At 41.9% G+C, this 15,154-nt stretch overlaps 1 protein-coding gene across 3 annotated transcripts in view; it reads left to right on the top strand.

Moving 5' to 3' along the window:
• Positions 1-14,884, top strand: part of LOC144020523 (alpha-1,6-mannosylglycoprotein 6-beta-N-acetylglucosaminyltransferase B-like) — a 102,031-nt gene extending 87,147 nt beyond the window's left edge. For all 3 annotated transcript variants that reach the window (XM_077524087.1, XM_077524086.1, XM_077524085.1), the window contains 9 exons: positions 992-1,123; positions 6,075-6,208; positions 7,328-7,458; positions 8,725-8,880; positions 8,990-9,136; positions 9,483-9,599; positions 11,533-11,607; positions 12,691-12,968; positions 14,017-14,884. In XM_077524087.1, the coding sequence (XP_077380213.1) occupies positions 992-1,123; positions 6,075-6,208; positions 7,328-7,458; positions 8,725-8,880; positions 8,990-9,136; positions 9,483-9,599; positions 11,533-11,607; positions 12,691-12,968; positions 14,017-14,215 (1,369 nt within the window). In that variant the 3' untranslated portion in view covers positions 14,216-14,884. The remainder of the gene's footprint in view (positions 1-991; positions 1,124-6,074; positions 6,209-7,327; positions 7,459-8,724; positions 8,881-8,989; positions 9,137-9,482; positions 9,600-11,532; positions 11,608-12,690; positions 12,969-14,016) is intronic.
• Positions 14,885-15,154: the final 270 nt, after the last annotated feature.

The following is a 15,154-nucleotide window of genomic DNA, read 5'->3' as shown; positions in this document are numbered from 1 at the left end:
AGCATTTGAAGGTACAGATACAGATTGACATGGGAGAAATCTGATTGGACCAAAAGTCTAACAACCAAAATGCTACATAATTTAAAGAATAGGAATCATTGAAATGATATAGGTCATGTACAGTAGGATCGGTGTGGATAGAGTTTAAGCCAGTATAGAAGGCTTCTGTCTAAATCAGATACTACCTGGTACAATTATACAAAACCTACTATCTAAACCCTATATGTGAAATAAAAATAAATAAATAACACTGAAGAAAACTACTCAAATAAAATGGTAGATTACCCTTACCGCTGTGTGTTCTATATATGTGTTAAAGGAATAACTCTTAATTAACTGAAACCAAAATAGTTCACCAATGGGAGATACATTTTTTTTTATTTGCCTCAATAAGCTAAACTAACAGAAATAGCTGATAAATAAAAGTTATACAAGAGTGAAAAATGCACAGATGACAGGCAAATATTTGACGGCAACGTGGAGGTGCAACACTGAATGCAGCTTGACCTCTTCAGTTGATCTCCTCAGCAGCAGCCAATCAGCAGCGTCGTAACCTGAAGGTAATTAGCCAATCAGCTGCCTTGTCAGATATTCCACCAGTGGCAAATCTGCATACGACAGGAATTTTGGGTTTGTAGGCATCTCTGTGGGAAGATTTTTGTCTCTCTCATGCCAACCTCGATTGTTCTGATGCCGCAATTGTGCTTCGTCCACCCAAAATGCACCAAACAGCAAAGAGCAGCAGCCCCCATGTAATAATGCTTTTCTGTTGTCAGCAATTTGAGGCAAAGCAACACATGCCTGCAAGGCAGTAAGCTGCGATAATTGGTTTATCAAGATGTCGTATTGATGTAAAGCAAATAAGCGTATACAACAAACATGATTACAGTACACAGTTTTAATAATGAACTCTTGTATGCTTTGGTTGTCATTTCACATTTTATTATTAGTCGTCATCTTCCTTTGTAAGAATGTGTTTTGTGTTCTGCAGCTTCCTGGGTGTGCCCCCCGGCAGAGGCAGTTGCCCGCTGACTGGCCCTCTGCCCTTTGACCTCATCTATACAGACTACCACGGCCTGCAGCAGATGAAGCAGCACATGGGGCTCTCGCTCAAGAGACACAAGTGAGTTCCTCCGCTCCTTTCTTCTTTTTTTTTTTTTTTCCTGGCTGCTATTAGTTTGTGTGGCATCGTGAGATGAAAGTTCCAGTTTGTTCCGTGACCATGCTTGTAACTCAAAACACTTGGATCGCAAATCTTCTTTTACACAGAAATGAATGGAAATGTTGATCATCTTTCCAGCTCCCCCCCCCCAAAAAAAAAGTTTGTAATGTTTCTGGTACTTGGAGAGAAGTATTTTTTTTTTTTTTATGTAGTACTTGTTGTAAAAATACAGTAGTATATAAGGGTTAACTTGGAGCCAATCCCAAGAAGGAGTCATGCCATATATGCAATGAAAAAACTCCCTTCAACTCAGGATTTCTTTGCGTCATTTCATTGCATGTGACCACTGATGCTGGCCTCTTCCGAATAAGTTGTTATCCCCAGATTTAAAAGCAGTATGGGAAAATACAGTACAGTAATGACCCACACACTCATGAGTCCAATCAAACAAAACATGGACTTTTTTTAATTATTATTATTATTTGCCCAAATTTATCGAAGCCATAGATTTCTTTTCTGTTTCTCAGTTTGTTTGTTTTCCACTAACACTTCCAATTCCATCACTTCATACTTCATTTTGCAATTGCTATGCTCTCCCAAATGTTTGTCAACTCATTAACCAACACTGTATGCTATCTGTTAGAGGGAACACACAATTTAGCAGCCAGTATTTTGGATTGCAGTAAATCAGTTCCTAAAACTATTCTTTCATAGGAGCTATTTTTATACTAGTTCTGTTGGTTGAATGTTCTTACAGTCAGCTAAGGGTAGTTTTAAGCTGCAGCAAAAAGACATGACATGCCTGACAAAAACAATATCCTTAAGATTACAAAAACGTGTAAGTGCTCGTGTGTGTGTGCGCGTGTGTAATGCCCGCACATCTCAGAGTGCGCCTAACAGCTTTTGTCATTCCCACAGAGGTGGAACATCCTGGAAAGTAGGCCACAACAACCACGAGACCAAGGGAGCAAAATCCTTTCAGTAATACAGTCTTCAGCATGTTTTTACTATGATTGTAGCAATTGACATTTGTTCTTTTGCGACTAGTGCGCTCAGCAAAGTGGAGGCGTGAGACTGCATGCTATCTGACTACAGGCCAAATGCCAAAAGTAGAACAGAGCTATACACAAACAAATATGAGAATCAAAGCGAAGGTGGGGATGTGACAATGGAGCAAAGAGAGCGTAAAGCCTAAAAACGAAACAAAAAAAACAAAACAAAAAAAGTCGTCTGCTGGGACAATGTCTGGTAGCAAACAACACACAGCCATGAAAGCCATGACATGTATTTTTAAAATCCAATTATAAGCATTACAGAGGAAGCTCTTTTTTTCTTCCGAGAACACAACCTGTTTTGCTGTTTCTCTTTTATTCACGTGTGCGCGTGTCTCGTACACACACACACGCACACACCCCAACGCACACAGTCGCACTTAGAAAATAGCACATTTCCCCCAGACTATATGTCAGCGCACAGCAGCAGTCTGAATCTAATTGCTTGCTGAGGACAGCAGTCCTACGTTAGTGTTTGGAGTCCTGATTTGGGCTTTCTCTAACACCATGTGACAATTAGTTTGGAAGAGAAGGATGTGTTGCACCCCATCGAAATACATAAAAATGGACAAGCATATGTGGACCCAGATGTACTGGAACTTTATTTTGGTAAATTCTTTCCAGTGAACCCCTGCACTGTCGCGGTTCACCTTTGTGCTAGGCTATATTGCGGATGTTTTGAGTGTTTTTTTGGGGGGGAGTTGGTATTAAGAGTTGTGTGGCTTTGGTGACGGAATATGTCAGGCAACACTGAGGTCTGGTGTAATAGAAGAAGAAATAGCTAGTGGACCAACTCAACTTGTTCTCTCAAAGTAAAGACGTTATATGCCGGTGTGTATGTTTATAGCAGTCAATGCTAATCTTTGTTAGCGCTTCTATGTTGCGTATTGACATCAAGCTAGCAGACGTTGGATATTTTATGGTTTGGTTGAGCATTATGTGTTTTATCGTCAGTTGTGTAGTGGTGTGCCCACTGTTGCTGCTCTGCGTGCGTCAAAGTAGCAGTCAATGCTAATCTCTGTTAGCTCGTCTAGGTTTCACATTGACATCAAGCTAGCAGACTTTCAATACCGTATAGTTTGGTTGAGCATTTTGCGTTGTATGTAAACAATGTTTTATTCTCTCATTTTATGGGTCATGTGAGAGGCTGTCCAGGAGTGCTTGCAGGTTTAATATTTTTCTGGTTGACATGCATTGGGTCTATTTGCCTGCCCGTTGAAATGTTTCTGTTGGCTTCGCTCAGATGGATGCTGGGGTCTGTTCAACAAACACTCCCCACCAAGTACTGTAGAATGTTTAGAATTTTGAACATATAAATAATGCTAAAGTTCCATCCTTTGGTGAACTTCTTTTCTGGCTTTGAAAAAAAAAGAATGAAAAATGTTCATGGTGAAATCTGCCCATGTTTAGTAATCCTGGTGCAGTACTTACAGGAGAGAAACTGAAATGAAAGTATTGACGTTACTACACTAATATAGATCAATATTAAATACCAATGTTGCTATAGCTATTTGGATCAATCCACCTACAAGCCATGTTGCGGCCATCTTTCAGCATCAATCTGTATTACTGCAGGAAGTCTCTTTTTATGTTTAGTGTTCCCATTTGAGCTATTTCCTTAGCAGCGGGCATTTGAACTGAACTGCTTCATCCATTTTGTGTCTGGTAAAACATCAACAAATGGTTTGTGCGCCTGTCTGTCCCTGCCTGAGACTGCCTTGCTTTGTTTTCCATGTCTGTTCCCTTCTGTGTGCTTTCACCATTGCTCACCATTTTTCTCGTGCCTGCCTTTGTCTGTCCTTGTCTGCCCGTCGCGCTCTCATCTTGGTCTCTTTTGGTGTGCCTGCCTTTCTGTCTGTCTACCTGCTTATCTGTCTCTGTATGGATTTTTTTTTCTCTGTGCTTCTGCGAATGGCTTTGCTTTATCTCACTATCGCTCGATTTTTCTTTTCCGTTTGCATAAATGTGTCAAATAAATTTCTGCCGCTCTCAAAAATCAACGGAACCATGGCCAGGAGAGTGCTCGTGAATGGTTAGAGGTCTCTGACTTTCATCTAAAGTTTTCCTCGTCAATATCTGGAGCCGCTCAGTTAAGCCTTGTGGTGCAGAGAAGCCTCATTAATCAATTGTTCTGGGGCTTTGGAGCCTTTCAGCTCCATTTAATTACTCTCGTTTTATGCTTTAAATCATTCTAAATGTTCTTATGTTGTGTCCTGATGAGACAATACTGAAACATGTTGTGTTGTGAATGTACTGTAGCATACGCTCTAATAACGAGCACACATTTTTAAAAAGTTGGTGAGAAGGTTTTCAAGGGAATTCATTTCACGCACAACACAACTGAGTCGTGTCCAGAAAAATAACAACGTGATGCAGCGTCTGTAATACAGTACAGAATAATTTAGATTAAATATTATATTTATTAGACATCCATTTTCTATAACCCTTGTTCTCATTATTACAAGTGAGTTGGGTCTCACAGCAGACGTTGGCTGAGAGGCGGGTTTCACCCTGGAATGAATGGCAGACAATCACAGGACATATAGATAAAAAAAAAAAAAGAGAATAAAATTGCAAAAACAAATCAATTGAAAACCGCAGATTTAGTAACTATTCAGTACAGTCTATTTCAGACAGCCAGCTGGTGCTGTCTGAAGTTGAGTAAAAATGAATGCCCTTGGCCACTTGAGAAGGAATTTAAGTATTATTTTATTATGCAGGCATAAAGCTGTTGGTTGTCTTTTTTTTATTTTTTATTTTTTATTGTGGCATCCACCCATTTTCAGTAGGAGGGTGTGAAAGTAAATACAGTACTGCCTCTCTTTACTAATGCATCAACACAGCCAATTGGTAAATTTGTAGAAGCTCCAGACTCGAGACACAGATGGAGGTTGGTATATTAAAAAAAAAAAAAAAAAAAAAAAAAAAAAAAAAGTCCAATTCCAACCTGGCAATGCACAAGCTATGAGATCACCGCCATCATCCCAACCATTTTAAAGCCATTTAAAACCAACTTGTGCATTTAGAGAACTACAAATTTGCATAATGATTGTCTAGACTGCTTAACAAAAGGCTGACTAACAGTTTAAATAAATGTGAGCGTGCCAAATGCTCACTAGTTAACATCAGCTGAGCCTTGGTGAGAGTCCATTTAACCTAAATTAGCCTCTCTCGCTGAACTCTGGTCGGATATTCCACTCAAATGTCACCTTCCTTATTTTCCCTCCCTCAGGGACCTCTTATCCAATAGTGATCACTTTCCGACAGGGTGATATGTGATAGGGCAACTAGGGAGAGGAAACCGGATACAGTATTTGACTTTTTTTCCATTAATAATTCACTCTGTGCTTTCTCTTGACCGTCATTTTGTTGGGTCATTTAAATACACAATTTTACATTGCTAGCATAGTGAAGGTTAATTGTTGGCTTCCACTGCATCTTCTATTGAATTGATACAATACCACACCTCAAACAGCTGTGCATGGTACATTTCATCCCCTATTTGCGGAGGTAAGTGCCCAGTTACAATTTTTTTCCCCCCCACCTCGGTGTCGCTTTATTTAACCCTATAAAACTGTCATCACAGAAGCGAGGGCGTTGACACCAATGTCTCTATATGAGCCGCTTCAATAGACCATCAAACGCAATAGTGGCAGAACATGTATTTGTGTTCGGTGCGTGCTTGATGTACCGATACGTCTACTGGCCTTGTGAGACGAATCGTGAATCATAGTCATTCCCTGTCTCTGTATCACATGGCTCTGTCACCACACAGAAAAAAAACCAACTTAAAAACCCAGAGAAGTCCAGGTGACTCTTTTTTTTTTTTTTTTTTAAGTGGCCGTGTCGTGTCGTTGCAGATGTCACATCCGCGTGATTGACACATTTGGGACGGAGCCAGCTTACAACCACGAAGAGTACGCCACGCTGCACGGCTACCGGACCAACTGGGGCTATTGGAACCTGAACGCCAGGCAGTACATGACCATGTTCCGTAAGTAGCTCACTGTGATTTTGTCCACTCCATTGTGACATGAGAACATAGAACACCTTAGCTTTTACAGTGAATGACAATAAGGATTGAAAGTGGAACGTGAAAATAAACATGTTCTTTAGCTATAACAATTTTAAAGGGAAGTTGACACCAAGGAAATTTCTTGAAAATATGTTCGATGCAGCCCCCACTAGTCTAAATACGGTATTCTGGTTAATATTGTGTTAGTGGAATATGAGTAAAGCAGCAAAATCCATAAGTTTTTGTTCATCTCAGAAGGCAGCCATTTTGCCATTTGCTGTCGACTGAAGATGACATGACAGTTGCTCGATCAGGTCTCAGGTAACAACCAATTGCAGCTCAGCTTCAGAAAACAGATGAGCTGTGATTGGTCGTTGCCTGAGCCATGAGCAACTGTGATGTCATCTTCAGTCGACAGCAAGTGGCAAAATGGCCGTCCCTTGCGATGGATAAAAACGTCTGCCTTTGCTGCATAATTCATATTCCACAAACGGAATATTAATCAGAATCTCACGTTGAGACTAGTGAGATCATCATATAACATATTATTGTCAAGAAATGTTTAAGGTTGACTCCCACTTTAAGCAGCGGCCATTTACGCATTCATTTGACAAATGTTTGTGCTGTTTTATTTAACGGTGCCTATTTCCAGCAGCATCACAGTTAACAAGCTGCCGCTACACAAATGTACGTGTGATGTTATGTTTTTCTCAAAGCACTTATTGTTCTCTGCCTCCTTAGTGCAACTCTCTGAATTATTGGCTACATTACTTGGTGCTCTTCTCACATTCACTTGTGAACCAGTCGGCTGTAGCGGCGCCATTATCGCCTTTCTGTTGGTGCCCATGTTTCACTTTGACTACCTGCCTACTGAGACTAAACCCACACACTTGTGTCGTACGTATCCATAGCCAACAGCAGCTGGCTAATGGACAATGACTATTTATAATACTTAGGCGTGCAGCTGTAGGGCCGAATTAGCAGTGGTATGAAACAAACCCGGGCCGCTCGTTTGTATCTCACTCAACAGCGCGACTGTCTTTGTCTTCCTCCTTTTGTCTCACCGTGCGACAACGTGCCACGTTTGCACGTATTTAGCTCACACGCCAGACAACTCCTTCATGGGCTTCGTGTCGGAGGAGCTGAACGACACGGAGAAGCGGAACATCCAGCAGAGCAAAGTCAACAGCATGGCGGTTGTGTACGGGAAGGAGGCCAGCATGTGGAAGGTACAAAACAACAAATGACAAGTGAGGCTCGATGATGCCACACTAAAGCTTCCGTTTGGCAGCAAAACAACAAACCTAAATTGGTTTGGGAAATCTCTCTCGTGCTGTGTTCCTATTTTTGTTTAGGCTATGACACCCAAATGAGGTATATGTGGTGTCTCGCAATGCATATTCACATGTTGTTTTGTCCCTTTCTCACATTGCATCCGTCTTCTCGGACACAAGCTTCAGGTAAGCCAATTTTTGAAATATAGTTCAATTTACATCTGCATGCATGCACGCCAGTGTTTACATTGGTTTAGTATATGGCAGGGTTACACCACACATAATTATAATTTGCATACGTGTGTTTTGCATCTTTACTTGCTCCAAATAAAATCAGCGAGATTCAAGACAGCACTCTCTAATCACACATATTGAAGCTGTTAAAATCTGTCCTCGAGGTCTTAAGAGTGTTAATGAGTGTTATCTGTGTAGAAATGATCCTCACTTGGTCTCCAGATATTTAAAAATGTGTTGTTGTTTTTTGAAGGCCTAGAAAAATCCTTAATACCAACACTTACACCTTAAATATGTCAATCAGATGTCTGAAAATGGTTGCACGATTGTCCAATTGTCCATTGAGCTCAAAAGAGTAAGTCTATGATGGATGGATGGATGGATGGACGGACAGCTTTTGGCAGTGACACAAATCCAGCTATAACATAATACAGCTCTTAACTCCTGTTACATATAATTGTCCAGCAAACTACAGCACGTTAATGCGCAGCGAAGGAGAATTTAAGACAGCTGTGTTCGACCTTCCAATAATTTGTATCGTCTGCCACTGTTGGTTCTCCAAGTAAATCTCTCTCTGGCTGGGGAAAATCTCTACGGAGAAGCAGATCGATCAAGACCTGCCTCCAGTTACGGCTAGAGGATTAACGGGTTCAAGGGGGTCAGAGTGCAGGTGGAGGGATACAGTGTGTACACTGGAGCAGTCCTATGCTCCCCCCCCCCCTTTTTTTTTGTCTTTGTTTTGTTTTTTTGCAATTATTATATTTGAATTGCACATTTCAAACAAGGTAATCGTTCGTCTTTTGAATAATTAAAAAAAACAAAAAAAACAGAGGATCACTACAGAGAGAATATTTGTAACATTGTATTACCTTCTTTAACATGGCTCCCTCAATAGTCCAAATGAATGAACACTGAAAAAACAATCTCAAGCTACCAGGATGCAACACCGCACACCTCACCTTTTGTGTGGCTGATGCTTCCCATCAGGGCAAAGAAGGTTTCCTGCAGATTCTCCACAAATACATGGAGGTCCACGGCACGGTGTACTACGAGACGCAGCGACCGCCAGAGGTTCCGGCCTTTGTCAAGAACCACGGCCTGCTGCCCCAGCACGAGCTCCAGCAGCTGCTGCGAAAAGCAAAGGTGAACAACGCTCATTTCTTATGTTTTGTGTTCAGGAAAACTAATTTCAAGTCAGATTGACATACTTGTCATGTTAAAATAATGTATGCGCCTATGTCTCTGTCTGCAGCTCTTCATCGGCTTTGGTTTTCCCTACGAAGGCCCCGCCCCCTTGGAAGCAATAGCCAACGGCTGCGTCTTCCTGCAGCCAAAGTTTAACCCGCCTCACAGCTCGCTTAATCACGAGTTCTTCAAAGGAAAGCCCACGTCAAGAGAAGTACGGAAGCCTTGAGTCCATCCCATTTGTTTCCACGTCAACCCATTTTCACTACATAGAGTATGATGACGTCATGCGTGACACACATTGCAATTCATCGAGGGGCTATTTGAGGAAAGGCCACCATTTCATCAAACTGTCCAAAATGTCGAGATCGGCAGTATTTTATACTGCTTCATTTTATATACTTGAGCTATTTTCTGTACCATCTCATTTTATTCTTGGTATAAAACAGGCCAAGGCAATTAAATCTCTAGGCCAAGAGGAAAAGTTGACCGTGACTAGTGTGATATTTCATTTTCACAGAAAATATCCAAGATAAAAAGTTGTTGTCGCTGTTGTGCAGGTGTCGTCGCAGCACCCGTACGCGGAGCAGTACATCGGCAGCCCTCATGTCATGACCGTGGACTACAACAACTCGGTGGAGTTTGACGCTGCCATCAGAGAAATTATGAGGACCAAGGTAGTGGCACCCAGCAAAAATAAATAAATAAAAATTTGGACCTTTTCAAGGTTTGGGCTTTATACATGAATAAATACAGTTGCGAGCATGGTCATGAAGTGACTATTGTTCTGCCCAGTTACAACCATGTTCTCCCATAAGTCCCTTTTCACATGCCTGGACTTGCACACCTTTCATCTATGCAATTTCTGCAGTCCAGTCCTATGACTCACCACGTTGAGAATGAATGCAGTATAAAACCAAAGAGGTGTCATTCGTTGACAATCAAGAATCCTGCCAACATGAATCTTTCTGAGACTTGTGAGTGTCACTGAAATCCATGACAAAGACAAAGCAGACTATAAATTTGAAAATGCCGTACGTCACTTTGAAGGACATTTTTTTTTTTTTTTTTTTTTTTTTTTTTTTTTTTATCCGCTCTGAAATAAATCAAATTAAAATATTTTTTAATTAGAATACTGTACTTCCGATGAATGGATTTTGATGGTATAAAGACAAATAAAAACAAATGATTAAATATACAACTCACCATTACGCTTTTACAATGAACATAGCTGTTCTTTATTAGCAAAACTGGATTCCTGTGTTTGTATTTATTTATTTATTTTTTACATCCGAATAACAAATCTAAAGCTTGTCTTTTTAAATAAAAGTGGTTAAAGCCGAATCGCCCCTCGCAGGTTTACGTGAGCATCATGAATAATTTTTTTTTTTTTTAAAGCATGAAAAAATCTGCTAGCACCAACATAGAGCAATCCCACAATAAATAATACGGCTAAAACGCTGTTATCGCCATCTCACAGCACCTCTTTGATCAACTTATTAAAATGTACTTTGTTCAATCTCACTGTGCGGCCATGCTGGCTGGGGATCCATTGAGTACCCTGCTCGAGATTAGTGTAATTAATTAGCTTAACGCAGCAGTCAAGCATGTGATTGGTCTGGCTGGAGAGGTGAGCATTCATGGCAATGTATAGACTGCAGAGAAAAAAAATAAAAAGAACAAATTGGGAATTTAAATACATTTAACGTATATATTATTTTTTAAGTCTCTTTTACAATATTATTCAAGATGTGTGACGTATATGGTAAGTGCAACCAAACTTGAAGTGTTGTCAAACTGTATTTTTACAACTGAAAACATTGTTACTTTATTGTGGTCTCTTTTTCGTTTAGTTTTATTCAGGCCAATATTTTGTGAGATCTCAGATGGAGCCCTCATGCAAAAAAAAAATAAATAAATAAAAAAAAGCACACCATGCTCTTCTCCTGGCACTTCTCTCTGCACACACGTACCATTACATATGACCACAATAGGATTGCGAATAGCTTTGCGATGATGAAATTCCTTGTATCATCCCAGCGAGCCCTACCTACACATTATGGCCATTATCTACAAAGCACACTCCACACACACATTCTGTTCAGTCATGCAGGACAAAGCAATCTCTCGCTGTCTGACGAGTCATCATGTTCCAATAAATCTTTCTTTCTTTCTGTCTTCTCTTCAAACGGATCTTGATGTTTTTTTCAGATAAAAAAAAAAAAAGAAGCAGTTTTATGAAAGTAGACCATCTCTCCCGCCATCCTTAAAATGCATCATCATGCGGCGTGGCCCAATTCTCCCGCACCTTTAGCCTCCGTTCTGATTGCTTTATGTTGTTATTTCGACACTTATAGATCACTCCGGCAGCTCTTGTCTGGCCAATTAGGCAAATAAAGAATTTCAAGCCCCGCGCCTCATAGCAGGCGCTCCGTTCCGCTGGCATGCAAATGCATAGCCATTCGTCCATCGGTCATCCACGCCACTTAGAATGGAGTCCATCAGGCATGTGCTCAAATTATGCAGGCCAGCCAGACGAATGAATGCATCCACAGTGAAGTGACCGTGGTAAATATGCAACATGATTGAGTTGCTGTTTGTGCGTTGCAGGTTGTACCGTACCTGCCTTACGAGTACACCTGTGAGGGCATGTTGGAGCGAGTGCACGCCTACATACAGCAGCAGGTGAGTTGTCTTCCGCTTCGATCAGATGCACCATTTTTTTGTTTTGCTTTTAAACAGACAAATTGGCCAGGTCATTTGTAGAGGAGATCAAAGTTCAAATGTTTATGTAAAATGATTTATTTTCATGAAATAAGTCATTCTCATTTAAAAATTGTTTGTTAACTTGTAATTAATCAATGTGAATATAGAATGATTGAATAAAGTAAAAAGGAAGTTTCAAACTGTTTAATGCTACATCCAGTTGAGATTTACTGTCAAATTAATCATTAATTAATAACCATGTGTATTCAAAATGGCCAAACTGATTGAAGAAAGTCCCCGCTAGCTTTATACTAAAGCTATTTAGCATATATGTTGCAGTGCTTTAACCCTTTGACATAAATAGTTCAGCCACAACAATTGAGGCAGACAATATAACAGTTCTCACAGTCATCTATTCTTTATCTTCTGCATAGAACGGCTAATATTAGTGCTGTACTATTGATCTCAGAGTGAAAGGCAAATTTATGCTGCCTGTACACTTAGTCAAAATATTATATTAAAGTTGTAGTTGAGCCCCAATGGCTAATCGCTGGTGATCCGGGGACCCCAGTTTGAGAACCCCTGCACGATAGTACATTAAACAGCAGTTGACCACATCTCCTCATTATGTTTGAGCCACGTGTCACTTTCTCTCAACACTCTCACAAATCGAACCCCTCCCTGCGGGTCCCAAGCACTACATCTAATGACATTGATGGAATAGGGACGAGTCATGCAAGAAGCGATGCGCCAAGATGATGTATTTGTAAGTGCAGACGGCAAGCAGATGATGATTTGTATTTTGAGAGTCCTTTTCATTATTTACAAGCTCGGGTGACAGACGAGACTAAAGACTGTTTAGTAAACGTTTTAGTGCCTTTCTTCAAATCAATGTGATTTTTTTTAAGTTTGATTTTTGAGCCTGAAAATATGAAGTACAACAGTTTGAAGTTACATACAAAAAAGGGCTCTGGATTTTCCCTCTATGAGCATCAATATAAGACACCTTGAACCAAACAAAACTGAAATGTACAATTATTCGCCATTGCATTTCCCTTTTAGGACTTCTGTGCCCCGGAGCCAGTGTTCGTCCCCGCCAACACGTCCAGGCAAGCCTCGTCGGGCGTCACGAGGCCTCTCTTTGTGGCCCTGGCCAACTCCACGGCCCTGGGCTGGGCTCCCGACGTGGCCTCCCCTCCCGGCGCCTGGCCCCCTCTCAGCTCCCTGCGACTGCTCGTATCGCAAGAGGGCGAGTCGTGCGTGGAGGCGTGCCGGAGCCACGGCTTCGTCTGCGAGCCCGCTCACTTTCGCTTCATCAACAACAAAGAGGCACTGCGCAGGTACGGCCGGCCACACTGAACGACCAAATCCATTGTAGTGCGCCATGTAGAAATGTGAACACATGGTATGTATTTGTATTCTTCAAACCAGGAGCTCATGTTGAGAGTAAAATTGTGTGTAGTGTGCGTTGTTCTCCACATACTCCCCTCCAGTCAGTCATGTTTCTTCTTTATTTTTGCTTCCATCCTTCAATCATCTCTTGCGCATCTTTTGTGTTCCGGGCTTTAAAGTGATGTTCTTTTTTGAGTTCTGTCATCCTTACGTCTGCGTGTGCCGTACGACGCGGATGATCTTTCATCTCGTACCTGCCTAACAGCTCCTCCAACGCCCTTGTCGCTTAAATCTAACGTCTCCGTCAGTGAATTTTCAGACCGTTGTACAGCCTCTCTTCTACCCATCTGAAATGCATCTTTTGTGTTTAGTGGCACTGTTGAGAAAGGGCACCCTCACGAAAGGTTTACAACATGTTTATTAATTCTGGGCTTGCCAGCAAATGACACATTTGTTCTACTGTGTGCACCTTTACTTGTTCTAAATAATAATAGCTGCCCCAGCTGCTTATAAATAGTATCAGCTCTTCATTCTGACATGGTATTAGCTGGCCAACAGTGAGGTGTTAGCTAATTAAATATTCCCAGAACTACTTCCGGCAGTCCGCTCATATTACCTGCTTATAATGTGTAGCTTTTTTTGCATGTGCACTCCCCACATAGATACATCAAACATACAAAGACAAATGGGGAAAATTCCGATTTGGCCAATTCACAACTCAATTCTTGACATTAAAACAGACATGCAGCACCTCAACTACGTATTATGTTATCCACCTGCTGTGGCCTGTTGGTGGACTCAAGGTGTATCAGATTCCTCATAGTTGGGAGTGAAGAAGAGCCATAATGAAATACAGGAGGTCCATAATTGTATTCTCCCTTCTTGGAGGTCACATATAAAATCTAAAGTTGTTTTTAGTAAATGAGTCTCTAGTAATGTTATCCCTGAAAACGTTTTTTTTTTTATCATCACCCTGTTGTTTGTGTACCACTGAAGGTTGGAGGTCCAGTGCGAGGTGCTGGACTCTGAAATGAACCACGTCCTCCCGGCCTTCTCCGTGATGCGACGCGAGTGCGGACTTCAGCGCGATCCGCTGCTTTTCAGCTGCGCGGGCCACTCGCCCAAATACAGACGCCTGTGCCCCTGCAGGGACTTCCGGCGCGGCCAGGTGGCGTTGTGCAGGGACTGCCTCTGACCGTGGGACGCCATCCGGTGGAAGAATTTGATGGTGAGGCAGTTTGCCTGAGAGGCAGCTTCTGTTGTGAAATGGTGAAGGAAGGAAGCACGATGCATGGATTTCAAGTGCTCCAAAAGGCGCCAAGGTATGATATGATGGAGCTTCCTCTGTCACCGGGTGGCCGAGTTGCTCGTTTGGAGCATCGGCAAAGCTGACTGGAGTGTAGCCTGCCCCCTGGAGGACACTTGAAGAACTGTTCATTTTGTGAACCTTTTAGCCATCACTTGAGAGGCAGAAGAGGCTGCGGTGTCATTCCTTCGCACGCGTGCACTCCGACGAGAAGGCGAGCTCAGTTCAATATCCAATCTCCTCTCAGCGCACGCACAAAAGGGAGACGGACAAACGGGGGGTTGTATCACCCCCCCTGCACCCCCCAATACACGACACCTCCTCCCCTTCCGTCGTCGATTGGCAGAGTCATTTATCAGACCGGGCCCCCGAGTCGGAGGCAACATCGCTCAATGTAATCATCTGTGGTCACAAAAGGCGGGAAAAGGAGCAGAGAGGACACAGATAAAGGCGACAAAATTATTTTTCAATGAATACGCTCAAGTGGATTTTTCAGAGTCCTCGGGGGCTGCCTGATGGAGGAGACGCCATCAAATAAAAAGATCATCATGGATCAAAGCCTCATGCTGTCTTCTTTGCGTGTCTATGATCCGTCTCATCTTTCAACAATGGATGGTTTCTTCTCATTTGAACATTTTTTCTCAAACAGGTTTGTCCCAATGGTATGCCGGGGGTGTCGAACTTGTATTCATCATGGGGCACACCATAGGGACAAGGCTGCTTATAATGGAGAACACATGTAAATGTTGGATTTGGTACATAACTCGGTTTGAAGTTCAAAGGTTTAGTTCACTTTCGGGATCGTGACCGAGGCCTGCCTTGCTTACG

Source organism: Festucalex cinctus, chromosome 6 (genome assembly GCF_051991245.1).
Source record: "Festucalex cinctus isolate MCC-2025b chromosome 6, RoL_Fcin_1.0, whole genome shotgun sequence".
Classification (NCBI taxonomy): domain Eukaryota; kingdom Metazoa; phylum Chordata; class Actinopteri; order Syngnathiformes; family Syngnathidae; genus Festucalex; species Festucalex cinctus.
Note: the sequence above shows the minus strand (reverse complement) of the source record. Positions and strands in the feature narration are given on the sequence as shown.